Genomic DNA, 24,658 nt, shown 5'->3' on the forward strand with positions numbered 1-24,658 from the left:
TTTATTTATTCTCACTTTCATATATATATATATATATATATATATATATATATATATATATATATATATATATATATATTTATGTAAAGCTTGTTTCTTATGAGCCTTTACAAACCCAAAAACAAGAAAGTTTCAAAATTGTCTCTTGGGTGACTGCCAAATTCAGCACAACATTCAAATTCAAAGCTTGGTGAGTTTCTGAACTGAATTTATACGCAGGAACATAGTCAAATAAGATGACTGTTCAAGCCCTTTCTTCTCTTCAGTTCATCATCTTTCCGATCTGATTTTTAATTATTTTTTCTGGGTTTTACTGAATTATATAATATATATTAGGGATGATCAAAAGTTTGTTGTTTCAAGCTCAAGCTATGGAGGAAAATTTGTCCAATTTAACTTCAGCTTCAGGTGAAGCTAGTTCCTGCTCCGGCAACCGTTCCGATCAGATTCCGACCAACTACTCCGGTGGCAATTACTTTTCTGCCCCTCCACCACCACCACCAAAAAGGAAGAGAAACCTCCCCGGAAATCCAGGTTTGTTAATTGAAATTATATTTGTGATATTTTGATCGACGGATCTGAGGATGTACATCATACTGTTGTGTAGATTCGTGATTTCTAACCGATGATTGTTTGATTGGGTTGAATTTGGTGACAGACCCAGATGCGGAGGTGGTAGCTTTATCACCGAAGACGCTGATGGCGACGAATAGATTCGTATGCGAGATCTGCAGCAAAGGGTTTCAGAGAGATCAGAATCTTCAGCTTCATAGGAGAGGCCACAATTTGCCATGGAAGCTGAAGCCAAGAGCGAACAAAGAGGCGATAAGGAAGAAGGTGTATGTGTGCCCAGAAACAAGCTGTGTTCATCATGATCCATCGAGGGCTCTCGGGGACTTGACAGGAATCAAGAAGCACTTTAGCAGAAAGCACGGTGAGAAGAAATGGAAATGTGATAAGTGTTCTAAGAGGTACGCAGTTCAATCAGATTGGAAAGCTCATTCTAAGACTTGTGGCACTAGAGAGTACAGATGTGACTGTGGAACCCTTTTCTCAAGGTAACTACTCCATCTTTTACCCTCCCTATTATTAGGTTCAATTATAAATTTAATCAAAATATCATATTCAGATTGTTGTTCGGTTAAGAACCTCTCCTTCTTAACGTATTCGAATATAATCTATACCCGTTAAGTTTATAGGTTGATATAAATTTAATCTTAGCCAGAAAAGACCAAGACCCGAAACCAGAATTTTGTCTAAAGCTATGTTTCTTCTTCATCTCATTTAGAGAATGAAAGAGAAATTTTGGCATTTTGGGATTGTTTTGGATTTCATGGGCTATTTTTATTATGGTCAGGAGGGACAGTTTCATCACCCACAGAGCATTTTGTGATGCTTTGGCAGAGGAAAGTGCAAGAAGCATTACAGCAAACCCAGTACTTATGACCAATAATAACCCTCCACTACTTCCCAATCCCATATCTTCAATCTCTCACTTGAACTTCCAACCTCAAACCCACTTCAACCCATTGGACATCAACTCGTTTGCCCTCAAAAAAGAGCACCAAAATCCACAAAGCTCAACCAATTTCATTCCCCCGTGGTTGGCTAATCATAATCAAGACCTTAATCCCCTCATCATTAACCCTAATCATCTTGGGCAGACTTCTCTTAATCTTCCAACTGCTTCTTCTTCCCCTTCTCCGCACATGTCAGCCACAGCACTTCTGCAGAAAGCAGCTCAAATGGGAGCTACGATGAGCAGCAACAATAATGCAGAGGCACCACACACAATAATCAGGCCCCAACACTCTCAGGATCATCACGTGTCTGATTCGTCTGCCACCACCAATAATGCAACTTGTAATTTTGGCCTTAACTTGTCCTCCTCCTCCTCCTCACGTGACAACCAGAATCAGGTCTTGATGGGTACTGAAGCTGGTCCAGGCCTTTCTCCTGCACTGCCACTCTACAGGAACAAAACACTCGTTCAAACCACTTTCATGAACAACAACAACAACACCACCTTTTCTCCAAGTGCCTTTGAAGGGGCTTCTTTTGAAATAGATGAATTTGGAGGGATGTTGAAGAAAGATGAGATTTTTAACGACAACCCAGCAAGTGAAGGGTTGAGTACAAGAGACTTTTTGGGGCTTAGAGCAATGTCTCACACTGAGTTTTTGAGTAATATTGCAGCTGCTGGTTATGGAAATTGCATCAATGGTGGTGCTGGTCAAACCCCTCAGACTCAAATTCGAAACCAACCCAGCTGGCAAGGTTAGACAATATGTGGTATGGTATGGTATGGCTTGGTATGGATGAACCAGAACAAAAAAAAAAAAAAATTATATTATTTTATAATTTTCCCTTTTGGGTTTAGATTATGAAATATATTTTTGAATTTTTTTCAGTTTCTTTTACAAGGGGGTCTTTTTTTTCCTAAGGGAAAGGACCACCACTTCTTGAATTAGGAATTTTTGGATCATAATATTCTCTCTATGTGTTTATATATATATATATATAGATAGATAGATTTCAATGTATAATACTTTAGTTGTGAAAACCCATCCTTTTGGTATTTCTTAATTCAATTTTTTTATTTTAAAAAAAAAACCCTTTTGAAGCTTAGAAACCCTAGCTAGGCTCATTAATTGGAGGTTCATAATATATGGATACATATAATTATGCAATTAATGGTAATGGACATGAAATCCTTAAGTATTTATTGTAAAGAAACTCACTTTTATGTGTATTTTAGCTATGTTTTCAATGATATCTTGAGTCATTTTTTCTATTTTATAAGGTCATAATTTAATACACTTGGTAGCTAGACAACTTGAAAGGGAAAACCTAGGTTAAGCTTCCCGTCATATATTTTATATATAGTTAGAATTTTAATTTTCATTTAATATCTTCCACCAATTTGAGCAAGGTTAAGAGATTTCAAATTTTACTAAAGTAAATTTAGAATAATAATTAATGTGTACTTAAAACAATTATTTAAAACATTTTTTAATTAAAAAAAACTTTTAAAGAATTATTCTAACATTGTTTCTTTTTTAAGATAAAACAAAAAAAATCTACGATTACAAACAACCTGGAAACAACTCTTTAAATGTACATTTCAAGACACCTTATGAACTCTTGATTTGATAGAATAGTTTTCAGTGTATGTATTTCAAAAAAAAAAGTAAGCCTTATCTCTTCTCTCCATCAATATGAACAAGAAAGAAGAATGTCCCTTAATTAAGTGTTATGTACTTTATCGATACGAAAATGGGTATCAAATTTTTCTCGGAAAAAAAAAACGACTTTATAATAAAGTCATGCATGTCACAAACATACAACAAAGAAATTATAAGAAACTCTATGCATTAAGCACGGTACGAGAAAACAACAAGTATGCAAAAAGATCGAATTTAGAGGACCAAATCGAAACAAAAAAAAAATTGCAAAGAAAAATATTGATGGTGAGAATTTGCCTTTACCAAAGGATTGTTATAAACCCTAACCCCTTATATTTAAAGTGCAATTGATGTTTTTTTAAAAACTTTTTAATGGGTCTTTCAATTGGATTATTTGTGGGAAAAAGCACTAAGTCTCTCTTAGTATGGGAGTATACATTAATTAAGATATAAAGTTAGGAAATTGTTTAAGCTTTTATGTGATTTGGTCAAGATCATTAGAACCAAACCTTTTCATGGATTAAATTATGCTCAAATTAATATTTTATTTAAAAATAAATAAAATTAAGAGAAAAATATTTGAATATGAATATATAATATATGGCAAAAAGTAGAGAGAGAATGAGTATTTTGAGTGTGAGAAGAGCAGAGGGCACAAAATATTAGAGGGGAACGTATAAAACCTCTCCCTAACCGAAAAGTTTTAAAATTATGAAGGTGACCACAATATATAATAAACTAGAATTAAAAAAATATTAATAGGCATAAATTAGGGCTTAGTTTTAAATACTGACTTCCTTGTTTGCTAAGCAAATGGAGAGAGAGAGAGAAAAAGATGCAAAAATGTGATAATTAGGGTATGATAAGAAAAAGTGGATCCTATTGGGGAAACTTTATGGTAAAATAATTAAATGAGAGAATTAACAAAATGAATGTGATGTGAGAGATACTCCCCCTTTATCTCTTTATAAAAAAATTATATATAAGTATATATATATATATATGTTAGGTAAAATTATTATATACAAAAGAAAAGAAAAGAAAGTAATTGAAATGGGAGAATAAAGCTTTTGTTTTTGTTAGAGAGAGAAAGAAAGAAAAAGATTGAACCTTTTTAACCAAATGATGAACAAAAGAATAGACAAACATACCATTCTCTGCTATAAATGTTTGCCACTTACAATTATTCTCATTTCTTTTCCTTTTTTTTTTCTATAATAATATTATTTATCAGACAGAACAGCAAGGGATGTGGGCTAAAAATTTGTACATTCACACTTCCCAATGCAGCCCTTATGCCGTTTCTCTGTATTTTTACCATTCTTTTTTTTTTTTTCCCTTTTGTCCCCCACATTTTTTAACCATATTCCACGCCATTCCCATTTGAATGTTCAATCTTTCTTATTCATTTGGATAATACTTCAAATATTTCAATTACCCATCAACGAGGATACTTAAACCGTCGGTTCCACCAAAGATACTCGTATGTGTTTTTTAAAGTTGGATGTTCGATCTTTCACGTTTAAATTTCTTGATCTTATGTTAATTTGAAATTCAATGGTAAATGACACTAGACATACCTTATAGTTTTTCAACAATAAACCATCACGTCAATTTTGGTTGAAAAAACCCTCTAATGATATGTTTTTTTTAGAACACTTTTAAAATTTAGCTTAGTGTTTAGTTGTTGGATAGTGTATACAATTGAACCAAGATGGACCATTGTTCGATGGATACAAAGGGAAAGGGTTGATTCAAAGAGGGATGCTTTTGTGTAATGTGTAGCATAAAGGAGTGAAAAGAATGGGGTGGTTCGTACCTTTGTATACTCTTTTGTGGTGAGTAGGCATTGGCAAAGGCAAAGGGAAAGGGCAAAGGGCAAAGGGCAAAGGGCAAAGGCATAGCCAGTGCCCATAAATAAAGGGGCATTTGTGTTCAAACTTTAGTTGACTTCCCATTTTCAATCATCATTTCAACTTCTCTGAACCCCAAGCCTTAAACCCTTTTGGTTTGACTTCCTCTAAAGCTTTGGTTTCCTTTATGGTTTTTGAGAGTTGAGAAACCCAATACTGTTTTGTTTTGTTTTATGGGAATATGGACTTCTCTTCTCCCAACCTTTCTTTCCCTACTTTCCAACAAAATTATCATAAATTTATGTCTCCTTATTGCCAAGATTAAACATACTTTACAAGTGGTAAACATGGACATCATTATTGTTTTGACTTTCTATTCTATACTTTCTTCAAATTTCACTTTCTAAAGTATCCAAAGTATTCATACAAGCCGCACAATATTCAATCATCTCACTTCATGAAAGTTTGATATACTATATTTTAAAAATGAAAACGGATCAAATCATTTTTCACTACTTTTATGTTCTATAATACACTAGTATTATGATGCTATTGATTGTTGCTTTAATTTAGGCATGAAATAGGTTGTGATATCTGAGTAAATGAGGAGTACATAAATGAGCCGAGATCACATTCGAATGAAGTCATTTTGAAGATAGAATAACTATAAAAGATTTAAAGTAAATAAATTATTACATATACCAAAAAAGTGCACTTTTCTTTTTTATAGCTCAATCATAGAAACTTCGTGCTTTGCAGGGGATGCAATGGAATATCACGGCCATCCACTGCCAAATTTGAATTTCTAATGTTGATCCGTATCCTGAATATAGATGTTACACACGTGATCTAACGTGATCTAACTTGAAAAATAATAGTAGAAAGATGTTCACACATGTCCATTTTTTACCTTATCAAAATTATCCCTCGGAAATTAAAAAAAAATAATAATAATAATTTTAGCTTTTTTGTTTTGCAAATATTAAGTAAAATAAAATGTTATTTCATGTTATCCTCTTTCATATTAATAATTTATTGTCGCTCAAAATTCTAAATATTGTGATAATAAATTTGATGAGACCTTGAAAAAAAAAATGAAGAAGCGGGACCATTTTGAAATAAATAAACATATTGCGTGAGTTCAAAATGGCTCGTATATATGACAATTTTACATTAATAATTACCATCAACAATGAGGCCCATGAACTAGCTTTTGGACTTTGAATTGGGCCAGCATACATGTTTAGGCCCATAACATAGTTTTTGCACATTAGATTGGGCCAGGCTACATGTTTCGGCCCATGAACTAGCTTTTGGACTTTCGATTGGGCATGCTTACTTGTTAAGGCCCATCAACTTGCGATAGGACATTCGATTGGGCCAACTCACTTGTTCAGGCCCATGAACTTGCGATAAGACATTCGATTGGGCGAGTTTACTTGTTAAGGCCCATGAACTTGCTATCGGACTTTCCATTGGGCCAGCATACATGCTTAAGCCCATGAACTAGCTGTTGGACTTTCTATTGAGCCTGCTTTCTTGTTAAGGCCCATGAACTTGCGATAGGACTTTCGATTGGGCCAGCTTAGACGTTTAGGCCCATGAATTATCTTTTGGACTTTCGATTGGGCCTGCTTACTTGTTAAGGCCCATGAATTTGCTATAGGACTTTCGATTGGGCCAGCTTACTTGTTAAGGCCCATGAACTTGAGATAGGACTTTCGATTGGGCCTGCTTACTCGTTAAGGCCCATGAACTTTCTATAGGTCTTTCGATTGGGCCAGCTTACTTGTTAAGGCCCATGAACTTGCTATAGGACTTTCGTTTGGGCCAGCTTACATGTTTAGGCCCAAGAAGTAGCTTTTGGACTTTCGATTGGGCCTGCTTACTTCTTAAGGCCCATGAACTTGCTGTAGGACTTTCGATTGGGCCAGCTGCATGTTAAGACCCATGAACTTGCTATAGGACTTCCGATTGGGCTAGCCTACATGTTTAGGCCCATGTTGGAAAAGTCAGACAATTATCTCGCAGGTCTCCAAAATTACTGTTTGAAGGTAAAAAGTAAAACTAAAAAACTCGCATCTCCGGCAATTCAACTCTTTAAAACAAGAGCCGGCCGTATGTAAGTACAGTAGGGCGATCGGAGTCCGTGGAGAACTAACCGGAGCTTGAGCAAAAGCCTCTAGTCCCAAACAATCGCAAGCCCTAGCAAGAAATCGGCGATATGGATTTCTCTGGAGGAGGAAACTGGAGCATGATCCCCAACATCCCTACTCTCAGCAACTCCTCTAATCTTTCCAATCAAGAATCCCTTTACCTTCAACAGCAGCAATTCTCCCTTCAGCAGCAGCAGCAGCAGCAACAACAGCAACTATCCTTTCACCACCAGCCACAGCAATTCCAGCCCCAAATTCAACCCCAACAGCAATTTCAGCAGCAACAATCCTCCCCCCAATTTCAACAGCTACAACCCTCTCCTCAAATTCAGCCCCAACAACAACTCTCCACCCAATTCCAGCAGCAAATGCAACCCCAACATTTCCCCCAGCAGCAGCAGCAGCAACAACAACAACAACAGCAATATCATTTTCAACAACAACAGCAGCGCCTTCTTCAACAGCAGCAGCAGCAACAGAAACAGCAGCAATATCATCAACACCAGTCTCTGGCTTCCCATTTTCATCTATTTCATGTAATGTCTTCAGAAACCCCTTAATTTTGAGTGCTCTCTAATCTCCGTGTTTTGCGTTTGTTGACTTTCTTGGATGTTTTGTGTGTTGTAGCTTGTGGAGAAATTAGCGGATGCGATTGAGACTGGAGTTAGAGATCAGCAATCGGATGCATTGGTATCAATTTTGATTCTTTTTTGAAATTTTCTCTCAAGATTAATCATACCGTTGTTTCCTCTAATAATTTGTTCATTTAACGTTTTGGAAGGTCAATGATCTGAACAACCACTTTGAGAAGTGCCAGCAACTGTTAAACTCGATATCTGGATCACTCAGCTCAAAGGCTATGGTAAAGTTGAAATGACAAATCCATCACTACAAATGAGATATCACAATTTTTTTTCTTTTTCATCTTTTGGTTGCAGACAGTAGAGGGACAGAAGAAGAAGCTGGAAGAACATGAGCAGTTGTTAAGTTATCGAAGGTATGGTGGTAACCAATTTTTGGCTGTGGTTTGCATTAAACTGTCTTCTTCATCAATGGTCCTACTGATGATTCTCTATTAAAAAAGGGAACTGATTGGCAAATATAAGAGCTCCGTTGAAGAGCTTGGCAAGGGCGAGCCTTAGCTACTTCTCACCCATTCCTAATTAGGTAATACTTCAATTTATATTTACAGTTTCTTTTCCGCTTATCTCAATTGTCCAAGGTTCTGTTTGGCTTTCCTTTTCTATGTTGTCATCTTTTGCTAAATGGTTTGGTTGTGGGGTTGAAATTGAAAAGTGGTCATCAGGAAAGAAATTCACACACCAAAACATAAATTATTGTACGAATATGAGCTTTCTGTTCAGAAAGGCTAAGATTAGTTTTTGTACATTCTCAACACTAAATGTTGTTTAGGTATCACCTTAGGACTGAGTTGAGGGTCATAGCGTTTCTGGTCTAAAAGTGGGTTCGAAGTTGAATACAATTCAACATTCGAGATTGTGTGTTGTATTGTTCTAGATGTCTTAGGTGTTAGCTGCATAAATAGTCAATCCACACTTTTTGTCGACATGTTTTCGGATGCGAGAAAAAGGAACGTAGAGTTACATTTCGGAGAGAGTAAACCAACTTGTATATGGATATGAATTTTCAATCGATTCAACGCCATCTGTGCGTTCCTTCAATTTTGGTTCAAAATCATTTAAATTGTCTCTTATCAAAAGAAAGGAAAAAGAAACTTGAAGTACATACTTATGAATTCTACACCATTTCAGGCCTGGCTAGCATCATGTACCTGTTTTGAAGGGATGTGAAAAGAGCTGCTTTCACCGGGTCTTGCAATTCCATGGAGGGGCTTTTATCTAATCTGCCTCCCTGCATTTCATAACACGATGATATGATGCACAGTTGAATTCAATCCTCTCTGTTCTCTTCGACTTTTTCAGGAACTCATGTTACCTCTAACGTATCTTGTACAGTTATTCCAACAGTTAACTTCTAAAATTAATGAACAGTAGATGCTTTCTCTAGCTTTCATTCTTTTAAATGTTAAATTTGGATTTGGATTTGGATTGATGCGAATATTAAGTTATAAAACATCATGAAGCTTGACCCAAATTTCAGGTATCATATGCAATTTCCTACATCGATAAAGAATGTACCATGGAAATTCATAAAGATATCACCATCTCTCCTAGATGAACCTGTAACATCTTGTCCTTTCCCCATTCTACTTCTTTGATCTTCCTACCAGCACAATGATAGGATAAACCATCATCAGTAAAAGATTTCAGTATTGTTGTTCTTGAACATTCTATTCAATAATACTATCATCAAAATCTCGACTTTCAATCTGAAGAGCCAAATCATGAAGAATTTCATCAACTCTCTCTAAACCTTCTTGCATTGAGTTTCCTGATTTGAACATATAAACCCTTTTCTTCACCTCAATCCAGCTGCACCCAGGAACTTTCTTTAAACCCTTCATCCTTGCCGAGATCCTGACCCTCGCAGAATCCTCCCACCTACAGCTTGCAGAAAAAATATTCGAGAGCAACATATGGCTTCCCGTTATCTCGGAATTCAGATTTAAAATCTGAGAGCCAGTTTCTTCTGCAAGATCTGTATCCTTGTGCATCCTGCAAGAGTTGAGAAGAGCACTCCAGATATAAGCATTGGGTTTGATTGGCATGCTCTTGACTATGTTACTTGCTTCTTCCACGAGCCCAGCACGACCTAGAAGATCGACCATGCACGCATAGTGCTCCATCTGAGGTTTGATCTTGAAGTTCTGTAGCATCTGATCGAAAAGCCAACGGCCTTCAGCAACAAGACCGGCATGACTACAAGCAGAAAGAGCAGCAATAAAGGTAACATCATCTGGTCTAAATCCTGATTTGATCATCTCGTCAAAAGTTACGAGAGCATCTTTACCAAGTCCATGCATTCCATATCCTGCAATCATTGAGTTCCATGAGATTAAATCTCGATTTTCTAGTTTTCCGAACACCAAACAGCCTGGCTTGAAACTTCCACATTTTGTATACATGTTAATCAATCCATTTCCTACCAGTATGTTATCTTCCATCCGAGCTCTAATCACATGACCGTGCATTTCCCTACCAAGATTCAGAGCTGCTAGCATAGCACAAATTGATAGAACACTAGATATCGTCACTGAGTTCGCTTTTACATTTGCAAGCTGCATTTGGCGGAAAACTTCCAAAGATTCTTCTCCAAATCCATTAGAAGCAAATCCACAAATGACTGCGCTCCAAGTTATGACATTAGGTTTCATCTCTGGAGAGCCTCCCATTTTCTCAAGCTCAGAAAACGCTTCAAAAGCTTTGTCATATAATCCAGATTCAGCATAAGAGGATATAAGAGAATTCCAACTCACAAGATTCTTCACTTTCATCTCATGAAATAACTTCTCTGCATCTCTTATGTCTCCTCCTTTTCCATATACAGTTATAAGCGCATTTTTAGCAAACAAGTAATCTTCGAAACCTCCCTTTACTATATATCCATGAACCATCTGACCCCTGTCCAATGTAGCTAAATCAGCACAAACAGATAACACCACAGCAAGCATTTCAGCAGTGGCACCAACACCTTTCATCCTCATCTTGCTAAACAAGGCAATAGTTTCTTCAAGATGACCGCACCGAGCATGACTTGACAGCAAAGAAGTCCAAGTTACAGGGTTCGGCTCGACCCCTTCCAACTCCATTTGAAGGAACATCCTAGAAGCACCATTAACATCATAATTATAGGCATAGCCAGAAACCATAGTGTTCCAAGAAATTACACTTTTAACACGCATTTTGTCAAACACTTTTCGAGCATCATCCATTCGTCGGAGTTTCACATACATTCCCATCAATTCATTCACAACGTGCAAATGATTGTGGAATCCAAATTGTACAACATGACAATGAAGACTCTTGCACAAATTGAAAATACCCAAATTGGAAGAAGCCCTCAAAACCAGAGGAAAAGTAAACCCATCAGCCAAAACCCCAAAATTTTTCATTTTCCCATAAAGTTGAAGGGCTTCTCTACTATAACCATCTACATTCGCTCTAATAATCGAATTCCACAACAGCAAGTTCCACAAAGCTTCAAATGGCACAGTATCAAACACTTTCCGAGCGTCGAAAACAAAACCAGAACGGGCATAGACGGACACAAGCCGGGCGGCAACGAACGCCGACGAACAGGCGCCAGTGACAATGGTGGCGGAATGAACTTGTTTGCAATGTCGAATCCCGTTGCATTGCCGAAGAAGACGATCGAAAGAATCGAGAAGCTGGTTGTCATACGTGATTGAGGAAAAATGGGAGTTGAAATAGGATCGAAAATGAGAGGGGAAATTGATTGTGAATCGTGGAAATAAAAACGAAGCTGAATTGAATCGCTGATAAGAAGATGCATACAGCATGAATCGAAGATGCATACAGCATGAATCGAAGATGCTAATTATGAAGGTTTAGGGTTTTGAATCCCACACATTTGAGATTGGCGCGAATTTATGAGATGCCCACAGGCCACAATCGCAATTGCCATAATTTTGCGAAGAAAGCAAAAAGAAGAAACGACATGTCGGGAGAACGCATAATTATAAGATTAAAGTATAAAAAATAAAAAATTTGTATTCTAAATAAAAACATGTTAAATTATAGTTTGTACAATTTTCTTACAAGATTTCATTTAATTCTTGTAATTTTAAAATTTTCAATTTCTTCTCTACCTTACTTTACAATTATATTATACATATACAAATATATAAACCGACGAGGGTAAAATTGGAATTTTAGGAAAAAGGCACATTAATAAGTAATAATAAAAGGGAATGGGAAATAATAAAAGCGAGTAAAAGAAGAAAAATTCGAAGGAGGGGCTATTCTGGAATTTCAAGTGGGAGCGGGGCCAAATTGCACAAAGGAAAACCACAATAATTCAAAGGTATTAAAAAAAATGTGAAGTAAACTAAAGTCTCTCCACCGACACAAATATTATACATTTTTGAAGTATTTGTGAGTATATAACTTTTTTTAAAATCAAATAACATATTTGTGTATCATATATTATATTATGCACACAGCTCATTCCCAACAAAACTTAGATTATGACCTTTGACCCTAAGTCCCCCACTCTCAATTAATTAAGATTCTCTTCCATATTTATTTAATTCTGTGCAATAATTTCATTTTTGTAAGAAATATTTAAATTCACATATAGGTGTTAGGACATTATTATTTTATTTTTGAATAATAAAATAAAATTCTCTCTCAAGGACCCCAAAAAAAATAAATATAAATAAAACAACTAGCTAGCCTTACACACGTTCTTTACAGCAATGAATGAATAATTAAATTATAAAGTCAGCCAAATTAATTCTGCATTTTCCAACTACTATATATCACCAACAATCATTATCTTATTATAAATCCCTCTTTATTCTCCACATTAAATAATTTAATTACAGCAAGACTTTATTAAATAATCTAAAATTACCTGCCCCCAACTTAAATCCAATCAGAATAGTAGTAGTGATTAAAAAAAATTAATATACATTATTGAATCTTAAAAAATATATCAAATTTACAAAATATTCTAAATATTTGGACAAAAAAGCAAAAATAAAACAGTTGCAAAAGTTTAGGAAAAAAAAAGAAGTGTATAATCAGGGAAGGCGAAAATTAAAATTTCGGGAAAGGAAAAATACAAAAAAAAAAAAAAAAGTAATAATAATAAAATGCAACCAGAGACCTCTTTGCTTCTTCGTGTTCTTTGTATTCTTCAAATTTTCTTCTCCTCTGTTTTCAGATCGTCCATTTCCAGATCTTTAAACGAAGATCAACCTTACATTTTGCGCCGGAAGTTGAGGCGGTGGCCGGAGATTTACCGGTGGGAACAGTTACAGAAATTCCGTCACAAGAAACTCTAATTCCGATTTTAGGGCTCTTGAGTGCTCCCATCTTCAATTTCACCTTCGTATCGAGTTGAATCTCCAACGGAAGACCTTTCTTGCTCTTCATACTGCTCTTCAAGGTACTTTCCGACGAGCTATCTAGTTGGTGGCTCTTGCTGAGAATCGAGGTCTTCAACAGAGTTGTGTTCTTCGTATCGTGAACAAATCCAGGCAATACACCATCGCCGACATCGATTCCATTGGAGAATACTGAAATCGAGACCGGATTGTAAGTGAACACGAGCTTTTTGTTGGGGTTTCTGGCGGAAACGTTGAGATCGAACTTCGAATTGAGGAGTGAAGAGGAAGTGATGTTGAAATAGGAGAGTTTCACGGCGGAGACGGTGAAGGACGGCCGGTGAGGACGGTAGATTAGGTAAACAACGGCGGAGGCAATGGCGAGGAGGAAGATTAGGAGGATGAGAGTTAGAGATAACCAGAGGCAGACGGAGCAGCAGCAACTGCGGCTGCGGCGACGGCGATGGTGAGGTTGAGGGTGGTAGGCAGGGCGGGTAGCGCCGTAGAGTTGAGATTTAGTTGCTGGAAATGGAGCGGTCTTGGGGGCCGGAGCGCCGTTGGTGGCCGTGGCCGCGGCAGCGTTGGGGTAGACTCTATCCGTCATGGGGCTGGAGAGGGAATTTTGGCGTGAAATTGAAAGGCTATCGATTTATTTTTCAGTGAAATCAAAATGGGATTTTAAAGAGCCATTTTCGAAGAGGAGGGAACACAGAAACCGAGGGGTATTGGGGGCTGACTGTAATTTGTAGAAACAAAGTGGATATATATGGAAATATGAAAAATAAATGAATTCTTTTCTAAATTGGTAAAACATTTATAAATATTTTTAAAAAAATTATGATAAAAATTGATTTTTCATTCATTATTATAAAGGATTTTTGCACTGTTTTTTTTTTCTTTCGATTTTTCTAATCTAATGCCTTTACATTTAAATTTTAGGTGTTTTATTTTTGTGTTTGAAGCTTCGAAATTTTATTTTAAATTTTAATTTTTTAAAAAAAGTAACTATAGAAAAACCTTCAATAATATTTTTTTTTTAATAATTTAAATGAATAGTTTTAAATCAACGATGTCATATCCTACATGGATATTTATTGTGCTCGAATAAAAAAAAACTCATTTTATAATTATTGAAATTATAAGGACTGATGAACTAACATTTAAAAAAAAAAGTATAAGAGAGGGTCAATTTGTTTTTTTTTAAAAAAAAAAAATTAAGGGCGTAGAGATTAATAGCGTGATTGAGATTGAAAAAATGTGAAGACACCGCACCTAAAAATGCCTGTTGCGCTGTTTGATTCTTTATACTTATCTGTCTGCCAATCATTGATATTTCTTATTATTTTAATTGGTCAAATAATTTAAAATAAATTTCAATATTATTTTCAAACTTTTATTTATTCCTAATAAATTCAAAATTTCCGTTGCATATTCATATTCATACCCACCACTCGGTGCGGATCTAAACCAATTAATTAAGCATATCTTATGTATTTATTTTGTGAAGGTGAAGAGCTTTTAGGATGTGTAAATCATATGAAATCATCAATATTATTGATTAAAACACTGAACAAATTGAAAAAGAATTCTTAAATCTAGAAGTCAAATATTCGAAATTGTTGAACTCAAAAAAGAAAAAAAAAATTGTACGATATTTTTATGAGATTAAATGTGAAGGTGAAAATTTGATCAGAATCGAAGCTATAGTACTTTAATCGAGTTAAATAATTGAAATTTACAGTAAAAAATTCTGAAGATGGTAGCTGAAAAGATTATGATCTTTCCATGAAAAAGCATCATATTTTGATATCAAGTACATTGTTTTTGACATTACTTACAGAAAGTACATTAAAATAAACATAAGATAATGGGATCACAACAAGCAGACAGAGGATTGAGTGGACGAGGTTTTGTTCTGTGTGGCATTTGAGCGTTTAAATTGTCTTCACTGGAGTGATGGAACCAAATGACGTATCTCTTTGGTTTCTTCATTCTTAGAACACAAGGACACGGTGGCCACTACCTTGCCCACATGGTACCCTCCATGGTAATGCCAAATTGACATCACAGTGTCTCTGCACAACTCTCATTGGTATGCTTTGGAATGAGATTAAAGCCAATATAAAAGTTACGTGAATGAGGATAAAACATGCGGAAAAAATTTGTATAAGTCGGTAGAGATAATTCACTTTTGGAAGCTAGAAGAAACGTAATCATGTCATAAGAGATGGAGGGAAATGTCGGAGCCATCAAAACATCCTAAATATCCAACTAAATTAAAAGATAAGAAAGCATCAATCTAAGAGCTTAATTGATTAAGACATCGTTAACGTGACAGAGTAGACATGAACAGAAGCCAGAGGCTTCCATTTTCTTTCAAGAACTTGAAGGAAAAAAAGTGACAAGTACAGAAGCACATGGATTCAATAATTAAAACCTCAAAGTGCTTCTGTGACACAAACAAACCTACAATAATTTCATTTCTCCTAACTTTTTCTATAATAATATGGTGACTGGCCGGTGAGAATCCCAACAAAAACAGCTAACTATTTACCCTTAATCCCAATCTCAATAATACTCTTCCATCAGTCTCTCTGTCGTATATTTTGTACAACTTCACCAATGGAGATCTGCCATAATGAATGACTGTGTTTTGCTTCATTCTACACTTCCAACTTCAACCAATAACTAATCCATCAGCTGCACACGACTTCCACCGACAGTTTCTTCATCACGTTCGGACATGGGTCGCCTCCGAACATCTCTGGCGCCACCGTTACCGCGCAGAAGTTTTGACCAACGCATGTCTGCAAGAGCCAGGGAAATTAGACATGACTTGAACCAGGTCTACTACATTTGGTTGTCAAAGTAACTCATACGATACTAAATCCTAAGTAGATGGCTAACATGGCTTAAACTCATTTCCCTAAGTCATACTTACCCGCTGAAAAGCATCATATGAGCGATGGGCGTGGCAGATTCCCTCCCGGAAACTTCCACATTCGCCTTGCGGCGTTCCGAAGCTAGCAAACTTGACTGATGAAATCTTCTGGCCAGGGCCACAGGACAGATGAGCTTTTGGCCTCAGGGGCTTGTTAACTTTACCTGAGGCTTGCATCTGCCAGTTCATAAGCGTTGGTTGCCACTCATTGATATTGACACACACAGTATCCACATCTCTTCTAACCAGAGAAATTCCGTTCGGGTCTCCGCCCCATTCTTCAAACACAACCAACAGATTTCCTGTCGGGTTTAACCAAGAACGAGGAACATGATACCTGACAAAAACAATGATCAAAGAGCAGTTAGTTCATCAATGTTTGAAGAACTACAGAAGAAGAGTTAGGATTCATTTTGGGATATTGTTGCCTACCATCTCTGAGACGCCTCGCCGCAGTTACTCGAGCATTTATTCTCATTGTATGTACCAGTATAATTGCAGTGATCACAAGAACCAGATGCCTTGTAAGCAGACCAGTAGCGCCCAATGCTCTGGCCATTTAACCATATTTGTCCTTTCCCCATGCTACTCATATCTAACGCCAGGGGTGAGCTACCAGCTGGAGCATTGAAAGTAGTCTGAATCATAACACATCAAATATATGTAAGTTGCAGAGTTCAAAGGCTAGGTAGAGAAAATCAGCTAATATAGGCATAAGATACCTTAAACCATGTTAAGGGTTGCCTTTGAGCAATGAGAGATCCCTGAATCCATTCGACAGAGGAACTTCCACTGAGTGAATGAAGGCTCATTGCTTCTCCATCCAAACCAATCTAAATGACAATGTTGAAAGATGTCAAGTGTTAGACATGGTGATGCTGGGACATCAGACAGCTAGAGAACAGTATCAGTGAACCATGTACAAACCTTGTAGGTCCATTTCTGCCAGCTCAAGTCTCGTCTGCCCTCGTTGAGACCGTTCAGATTAACCGGGCCGAGAACACCAGCATTCCACATCTCAAAATGTGGACCAACATTCTGAATCATATCACAAGAGATCACAATGTTTTCATCGTTTAAGTGACCGTTCTAAGTCTCTATTTGTAAGAAAGAAAACTTACCGGGAGACCGACTGCGATACTTAGAAGTGCAATTTTGTTGTTCCCTGCCCTTAAGTTCACCCCCTGTCTAAATGTTAGCTTTGGGAAGTCTAAACTTCCATAAGCAGTTCCTGTGAAAGGAAAAATGCATTTGAGTTAGCTGCAAATTTTGACCATGAATCAGCAAAAAGTCAGTATGTTCTTTTCAATCATTGATTTTGTAGCCTTTAAAGGACCCAAATCAGGTTCGACATCTGTTTGGATTCTGAAAAGGTTTCTTGTGAGATCCCACATCGGTTAGGGAGGAGAATGAAACACCCTTTATAAGGGTGGGAAACCTCTCCTTACCAGACGCGCTTTAAAAACCTTGAGGGGAAGCCCAAAAGAAAAAGTCCAAAGAGGACAATATCTGCTAGCAGTGGACTTGGGCCGTTAGATTTCTAGAGATTCCAAAGATTTTGGAGAAAGCCACTGTCTTAAACCTTCAAAGTTAAGTTGTATCATCTGACTAATGAGAAAGATGAACCTTCAATCTATAATAATTTTACACACCTGCTAGTTGACCGTTAACGAAAACGTGCATAGCATGGCCAGCTGACAAGACCGTAAGAACAGGATCCTTTCCACTCCACAAAAATCCTTCATTAGAATCAATATGTACACTGCAAAAGAAGCACGATTTATCGAGAAATTCGTCATGATTACTGAAAAACATGAGAATAAAAAGGCTAAAATGAATGAATTGAGCAAATATCCATCACTTACTCTGTTGTGTACCACAAGTAATCAGTGGCATCTCTTGTAGTATTTATCTGTTCTAACAATCCTACTGTAGTAAACGCTTTATCATTGTACGAGGCTGGCTCTTCGTTGTACGCCTTCCACGATAAACTACCGTGCATCGGAACCGGGGACATCTTCATTCTTGCAGTTTGCGCACCAACCTGAGCAAAATAATTTCAATATATACTCAAAAATCTAAAATCAATGCAGATTTAATTTGTTAGCCGAGTCTTTCCCTTACCCTTGCCGTATTATAAACTGTATTTTTGCAGTCTGGAAGAATGCTGATAGACCAAGGCGGAATGTTGTAGTGCATGCTACCAAAAGCTACCGTTGCATAGGATCTCGGGTTGTAATTCGAAAGGAATGCAGCACAAGCACCAGATTTTGATTTGTATACATGAGCCTGTGAGGACATTGAGTTTAGAGATTAAGTTTTGTAGGTTCATCATAAAGATAGTTGCAGATAAAAGAAAAGAATGCTCACCTCTTGATAGTTCCCGAGTCGAGTGACGATCGGATCTCCAGACACAAGAGCTGGTTCACAAAGTTTTATTGCTCGGTGCAGATCTTTCAGATGACCCCATTTGGGTTGCCTCAATAAGCCTGCATCAAGAGTCAAGTAGTTAGCTCTCAAACGAATGGTTCCACTGCTGTTATAGGATATAATCCATGTTAACAGGAGCATCATGAGCTTACCATATTCGTCAATAGGAGCATCGTAATCATAACTAGTAGCAATGAAAGGACCACCAGCAGTTCGTCCGAAATTTGTTCCACCATGATACTTGAAAACAAACAAAAACGAGTCGAAATCAGTTGACTGATCAAATATGTTCTTCCTGATTAGGAAACTCAACCAATAAGAAACTCTTAGTCTTACCATATAGTAGTTTATGAAAGATCCTCCCTTCTGAATGAACCTTGCAACAGCAAAAGCCATGTCTTCAGCTGGTCTATGAGGAACTGCACCTCCAAACTGAGTAAACCTGTAAGAAAAACGCGAAAAGAAAACAAGAAGAATTAGTCAGACTCCTAAAGATTGTTTTGCCATGGCCACATGTATCATTCTTTACGAGGAAAAGTCTAAAGAAGACAATATCTGCTAGCGGTGGGATTCAGCAGTTACAAATGATATTAGAGCCAGACATCAGGCAATGTGCCAACGAGAAGGCTGAACCCGAAAGGGGTGTACACGAGGCGGTGTGCCAGCAAGGACGTTGGGCTAAAGGGAGTGGATTGGGGGTCCTACATCGATTGGAGAATGGAACGAGTGCCAGCGAAGACATTGGGCCCCGAAGGGGGATGAATTTGAATAGGAGAACGAAGTTTTTTTTATTAGAGTGTGAAAACCTCTCCCTAGCAGACACGTTTTAAAAACTTTGAAGAGAAGCCCGAAAGGGAAAGCTCAAAGAAGACAATATCTGCTAGCGGTAGGCTAAGGTAGTTAGGTAATCCATATGATATGAGAGCATGACAACTTACCATCCGGTCCAGGCTTCCGTCCACATCTTGGGTTTATAGGCTTTGTTTGGAGAGAAATAATCGCAATAGAACCCATTACAGGTGTTAATCTGTCAGGACCCAACAATATACTGAGTTTAGTAGCTATTCCTCACAGTTTGATTGACTATCAGCAATATCGTAACAATGATTTCACCAAAACTTGTTCAAAGTATATTCCATTCAAAATTTACCGGGAATTGAAGTATATGACAAGAAGTTGCATAACAATCAGCATTAAAAGAATTCACAGATATCAACGGAAATATAATAGTACAATAAAGAAACAACCAGACAGAAGAACAGCAAACATGATCCATGTGCAATGCAAATGATTATTAAATCATTCACAATCAACATTTAAAGCCCACTCCCAAACATGACACGTGAAAGATTTAAAACCAAATATTGAGAACAAGAAGAAGAAAGTCTACTCGTGCTTTCTTCCGTACAAATGGTATGAGAGTCAATCACCGGACGATGCAAGGCACTGGTCGAAGTAAGATTAGACCCTCTCCATAGCAAATACGTTTTAAAAACTTGAGGGAAAGTCCGGTAATACTTACAATAGGATCCGGAGCATCGTCTTGCTTGCACATGACCCATGGAACACCAGTGCCAAGTCCCAAAGCCATTTGTGCGGCCCATGTCGAGTAAGCTTTTCCTGGTGCACCGAGTTCATATTCCATAGGTCCATATTCATTCTCAATCTGTACAAAATATCAAAAAGGAAGGTGCTTCCTCGCTCACTCAGTCTTTTCATGTCAATGACAACTTAAAGAAAAGAGAATCTATCTTATCAGTGAGAAGTGTTTTGTATTGTTGCTTACCTGAGATAAAATTATAGGACCACCTTGGGATTCATATAGCCTCTCTGCTTTCATCATATCAACAATTTTCTCGGTAAATTTTTGCATTTGAAACTATCATCATCAAAATCAGAAGAGAAATTTGATTTAGAAAACAAGTCAAATCAAAAGAATGTAACATGAACACACAGAACCAACACAAACACACCTACCTTGAAAGGGGCATTATCTGTCCTGAAGCTGATACCAGGAATGTACTTCAACCAAACAGGAAACCCACTAAGAACATAAACCAAAGAACATTTGATCAATTTTTCTAAAACTTCAAGCTGTTTAATAATAAGAAAACGAGACTTTACTAATTATGCATTACCCAAAGTTCCACTCAGCACAAATATAAGGACCAATCCTGAGATGAACATAAAGCCCAGCTTGCTGCACCAGCTTCACAAACCTAACCAAATCATAGTTTCCCTCGAAGTAGTACTGCAAGATAATGATCCAAAATTAGGCTAAAAGGTTAAAGATGAGAGAAAATAATATAATCCTCCATTACTTTTCCAGGTGCAGGCTCGTGCCCATTCCAAAAGACGTAAGTCTCAACCACATCTAGACCTCCTTCCTTAGCCTTCTGAATAAGATCTGGCCACATCTATGGGAGCCCATAAAGAACAAAGTTCCAAAATAAGTAGAGAACCCAGAAAAAACCAAGGCTATATAGTCATATGTTCAAGAATCTATGAATGCACATCTGAATAGGCAGCCAAAAAACCAGGAAACAAGAACAGAAAAGGAAAAAGAAAATAGACATTACCTCAGGAGTGCTTCTTGGATAGTGAATGGATCCAGAAATGAGAATCCTCCTCTGCCCATTAATGATAATAGCCTTGGAATCATAAGAAACAGAGGCTTCAACAGTAAACACACCAAATAAACAAAGAAGCACTGGTATCACACTCCACATTTCCGCCATGGAAACCGAACAACAAACCTCAGCCCTCCAAAGCTTGAACCAACCAAAGGCCAATGGAGCTTGTGGAGGCTCTTTCTGTGTTATTCTTGTTCCTTTCCCCTCGTGGGCGCTTTATTATATGCTTCTATACTCACAGATTGGGTAAAATAAAAGAAACCCAGCTGGGGCTCAAGCCCATTTGTTTACTCTATATTCTAACCTCACTTTTTTTGGGAGCTTTTGTAAAATCTTTCTGAACGGGGAGTGAATTTTTGGTAATGGGCTGCGTGATTTGTTGTGGCTTGATAAAATGAAGATGCTCTTCAGCTGGTTTTAAACAACTCGATAATGGAGGATGGACTGTGTGGGACCCTCTTCCTCTTTCTCCATACTTGCACTGCCGCGGAACTTCGTTCAATCAAAGCTTGATTGCTTAACAACACTTCCTTTTTCCTTATTCAGCCAAAATAAATAGCTAATTATTTTTATAATTTTATAAAATGATTAATTGAAAAAAAAAATTTGATTTTTGATTAATTTAATTTAAAATTTAAACATTACAAAGATTCTTTAACACAATCCCTATGCCGCCGGTTTCATTCCTACTTTTCCGGCCCATTACTCCTTTGAGCTTGCGTGATATCCACGTTCATTTGTCGCGCGTGAGGTTCTTTTTTTAGTACAAGCGCGTGAAGGAATATTAAACTTTTTGGAAATATCAATTTTTTGGCAACAGCTTCCAAACCCTAAATCCTTTTTACTTAAGTTGTTCAAGGAAAAGGGAAGGCTGAATTTGACTATCTTCAATAATAAATTTTGAATTTAATGAGGTTGATAGGTATAATAATAAGAATAATACTTGTTACATATATATGACGAAAGCCTTTTTATATCTTTTGCGTTAAAATATAATTTTAATTCTCATATTTTATTTTTATATATATGAATGATCGAACAATCTCATCTCAATCTCAAACTTAAATTTTAAATAAAAAAAAATAGTAATTACTCGCTATAACAAATTCAATATTTGATTATCAATTTTCTCCGTCATTGAATGTGTATGATGATGGTTTTAAGATTGTTCGTGACGATTCAAAATCAACATCAAATCCACCTTTTTTTACACACATTTATTACGATAAGTGTGAATCAACATTGTATGAATGGGTTGATGATGGTCTAATCACACAAACTATGATGATAGTTTGATACGATAACAATTTATAACAACTTCAACCATACATCACATATCAAATTTGGGGTCAATATCAATTAAGTAAAACCAACCTAATTTAATTAACATATTAATTTGACCAATTGGGTGACACCACTCGTCGACCCATAAGAGTATGAGATCAAAATCGGGGAATGCTCAGCTACTTTGAGAGTTAACATTTGAATATTTATTTATTTTTTAATCCATTAAACTATATTTAAGTTAATATGTTCGAATTACGTTATTTTAATAATAAAATTAATTAATTATGAATTAGGTAAATTTCAATTAAGTGGATGGCACGTGTATTTCAACCTAATCAATTAGATAATTACTTTCAACTTTGTGTAAGACGTGCTTTTAAACCTACTTAATTGAGCTTATTTTAACAATAACGTTATATGTATTAATAATTTTAAGCATCTAAAGTAATGACATTTTAAATTGGTTATGTACTGACATATTAATTGCGTCATTCAATCGATTATGAATTTTTCTTTTTATGTGATATCAATAAACCAATCAACTACATGTAATAAATATAGATTTAAAAACGAAAATTTTAAAAACTACATTTAGATATAAATACAAAAATAAAATACAAGGTGAAAAGCGTGGGGATATTATGGGAATTTTGGAGGAGGCTTTGACAGCTCGGATAGTAGACGTCCTTTCCCACGTGTAAGATGACCTTTTGAACTCAAAATAAAATAAAATAAATAAATAAATAAAAAGTTGGCCGATTTGACTCGGAAGTGGAAATGGGGAGCAACCTGGCGGTGTTTTTTTATATTATTATTATTTTTTAAACTTTATATTATTATTATTATTATTATTAAATTAATACAATATATATTTTTTATATTATTAAGAAATATTTCTAATTTTAGGGTGGATAGAAGAATACTAAACAATATTAATAATAGGTTTGAGCTATTACAAATGATTTTAGAGTCAGACATCGAGAGTATCTAGCGAGAACATTGGACTCTAAAGAGAGTGACATGAAGGATGTTAGGCCTAAACGATGAATTATGAGATCTCACCTCAATGGAAGAAAATAACAAATAATTTCTTAAAATTAATATTTTCAAATCCAATGAAATAATTATTTTTGTGTGTGATATATATAATCAAAATTCATTCAATTTAATATTGGCTTTAACATTATGTTGGGATTAAATAATAATAATAATAATAAGTTGATGAGAATTTATTTGTAATAAGTCCGTTATATACACGTGGACCAACAAAATAGTAAAAAAAATTAACGCGGCAATGTGAATGTGGTTGTAATAATGCACCGTTTGAAAGAGATTAGACAAACAATAATCTCGATTAATTGCGGGCGCAACTCCAAAATGGTGTAAAAAAAGTCAATGCAATTTTGTCACTATTATTGTTATGTAGCTCCCACTTTATTGCACATGAATAACAAGACTTATTTTAGATTTCCCATATTTTAATATTTGAATTTATGAACTTACAGTAAATTATAAAATAGTTTTTTTTTTTTTAATAAAAATAATTTTAATATTTATTAAAAATACAGCTATTAAATCTGAAGAACATGTTATTAAGACTTCATACTCTTACTTAATTTTTGTTATAAAAAGAAAAAAAGAAAAAAGAAAAGTATTTTTAGATCTCGTAATTTTATATTTCTGCAAGATTAATATTTTATTTATTATTATTTTCCCTCTCCATTTCATGTCATTTATAATTTACAATTTTTATTAACCAATTGGATGCATAGTCTTCGAAACATAATTAAATTGGTTTAAAATATGTATGGTTGAGACTTTGACTTTTAGATCTTCTACTCTCCGTTGTAGCTTTAGTCTAAATAAATAAATACGTAAATAAAAAAGCTATTAGTTTAATTAGGGTGGGAATTTCTAGCCCATCTCAAATATTACATTTATTTATACAATATTTAAAATATCCTCGCTAAATTATATACATGGTCATTCAAATTTTTGCAATCAAACCCACCTTTAATATAAATGCTCATTTGAAAATATGGAACATAAACGAGTCAATTTTGGTATAAATTGACGTTAAATGAAATAGACATTTTCTTTAATAAAGTGAATTGACTAAAATTTACAAAAAAAAAAAAAAAAAAAAAAAAAAAAAAAAAAAAAAAAAAAAAAAAAAAAAAA

At 35.7% G+C, this 24,658-nt stretch overlaps 5 protein-coding genes across 7 annotated transcripts in view; 2 read left to right on the forward strand and 3 right to left on the reverse strand.

The window, feature by feature from the left end:
* Positions 1 to 2,482, forward strand: part of LOC111452797 (protein indeterminate-domain 7-like) — a 2,844-nt gene extending 362 nt beyond the window's left edge. The window contains exons 2-5 of one of the 2 annotated variants that reach the window (XM_023093693.1): positions 90 to 190; positions 337 to 534; positions 659 to 1,058; positions 1,358 to 2,482. In XM_023093693.1, coding sequence (XP_022949461.1) covers positions 339 to 534; positions 659 to 1,058; positions 1,358 to 2,282 — 1,521 coding nt within the window. In that variant the 5' untranslated portion in view covers positions 90 to 190; positions 337 to 338 and the 3' untranslated portion in view covers positions 2,283 to 2,482. Of the gene's footprint in view, positions 1 to 54; positions 191 to 336; positions 535 to 658; positions 1,059 to 1,357 lie in introns of those variants that run through there. The other variant, XM_023093692.1, reaches the window with a different exon arrangement.
* Positions 2,483 to 7,084: 4,602 nt separating this feature from the next.
* Positions 7,085 to 9,221, forward strand: LOC111452828 (mediator of RNA polymerase II transcription subunit 9-like). 2 transcript variants are annotated; one of them, XR_002712166.1, is made up of 7 exons: positions 7,085 to 7,730; positions 7,822 to 7,884; positions 7,976 to 8,056; positions 8,133 to 8,191; positions 8,279 to 8,361; positions 8,967 to 9,013; positions 9,046 to 9,221. XR_002712166.1 is itself a non-coding variant. In XM_023093732.1 (6 exons), the coding sequence occupies exons 1-5, from the start codon at positions 7,263 to 7,265 to the stop codon at positions 8,334 to 8,336; spliced, it is 729 nt and encodes a 242-aa protein (XP_022949500.1). In that variant the 5' UTR covers positions 7,085 to 7,262; the 3' UTR covers positions 8,337 to 8,361; positions 8,967 to 9,221. The 2 variants fall into 2 exon arrangements, 1 of the variants encoding a protein (XP_022949500.1); XM_023093732.1 differs by having other exon boundaries at positions 8,967 to 9,221.
* Positions 9,222 to 9,300: 79 nt separating this feature from the next.
* LOC111452827 (putative pentatricopeptide repeat-containing protein At1g17630) lies at positions 9,301 to 11,752 on the reverse strand. Its single transcript, XM_023093731.1, has one exon. It carries the CDS (start codon positions 11,648 to 11,650, stop codon positions 9,506 to 9,508), a length of 2,145 nt encoding a protein of 714 aa, XP_022949499.1. The 5' UTR covers positions 11,651 to 11,752; the 3' UTR covers positions 9,301 to 9,505.
* Positions 11,753 to 12,880: 1,128 nt separating this feature from the next.
* LOC111452028 (NDR1/HIN1-like protein 13) lies at positions 12,881 to 13,891 on the reverse strand. The gene has a single exon (XM_023092547.1). It carries the CDS (start codon positions 13,788 to 13,790, stop codon positions 13,020 to 13,022), a length of 771 nt encoding a protein of 256 aa, XP_022948315.1. The 5' UTR covers positions 13,791 to 13,891; the 3' UTR covers positions 12,881 to 13,019.
* Positions 13,892 to 15,462: 1,571 nt separating this feature from the next.
* On the reverse strand, positions 15,463 to 21,682 carry LOC111452611 (beta-galactosidase 1-like). The gene is made up of 19 exons (XM_023093419.1): positions 21,137 to 21,682; positions 20,879 to 20,974; positions 20,696 to 20,808; positions 20,535 to 20,601; positions 20,344 to 20,436; positions 20,080 to 20,223; positions 19,496 to 19,584; positions 18,894 to 18,999; positions 18,710 to 18,797; positions 18,498 to 18,616; positions 18,252 to 18,416; positions 17,993 to 18,171; positions 17,780 to 17,889; positions 17,249 to 17,358; positions 17,055 to 17,165; positions 16,850 to 16,960; positions 16,560 to 16,765; positions 16,128 to 16,464; positions 15,463 to 15,993 (listed from the first exon to the last, which is right to left on the reverse strand). Exons 1-19 carry the CDS (start codon positions 21,293 to 21,295, stop codon positions 15,883 to 15,885), a joined length of 2,514 nt encoding a protein of 837 aa, XP_022949187.1. The 5' UTR covers positions 21,296 to 21,682; the 3' UTR covers positions 15,463 to 15,882.
* Positions 21,683 to 24,658: the final 2,976 nt, after the last annotated feature.

The sequence above is a fragment of the Cucurbita moschata genome, unplaced genomic scaffold, assembly GCF_002738365.1.
Source record: "Cucurbita moschata cultivar Rifu unplaced genomic scaffold, Cmos_1.0 Cmo_Scf00014, whole genome shotgun sequence".
In the NCBI taxonomy this organism is placed as follows: Eukaryota; Viridiplantae; Streptophyta; class Magnoliopsida; order Cucurbitales; family Cucurbitaceae; genus Cucurbita; species Cucurbita moschata.

Coding starts and splice junctions, on each gene's coding strand:
- LOC111452611 (XM_023093419.1), bottom strand. CDS start 21,295: ATGGCGGAAATGTGGAGTGTGATACCAGTGCTTCTTTGTTTATTTGGT. Junction 17,890..17,992: donor TACTTGTGGTACACAACAGA/GTAAGTGATGGA, acceptor CTTCTTTTGCAG/TGTACATATTGATTCTAATG. Junction 16,766..16,849: donor AACCCTTAACATGGTTTAAG/GTATCTTATGCC, acceptor GTTATGATTCAG/ACTACTTTCAATGCTCCAGC.
- LOC111452827 (XM_023093731.1), bottom strand. CDS start 11,650: ATGCATCTTCGATTCATGCTGTATGCATCTTCTTATCAGCGATTCAAT.
- LOC111452828 (XM_023093732.1), top strand. CDS start 7,263: ATGGATTTCTCTGGAGGAGGAAACTGGAGCATGATCCCCAACATCCCT. Junction 7,731..7,821: donor CCCATTTTCATCTATTTCAT/GTAATGTCTTCA, acceptor TGTGTGTTGTAG/CTTGTGGAGAAATTAGCGGA. Junction 8,192..8,278: donor CAGTTGTTAAGTTATCGAAG/GTATGGTGGTAA, acceptor CTATTAAAAAAG/GGAACTGATTGGCAAATATA.
- LOC111452028 (XM_023092547.1), bottom strand. CDS start 13,790: ATGACGGATAGAGTCTACCCCAACGCTGCCGCGGCCACGGCCACCAAC.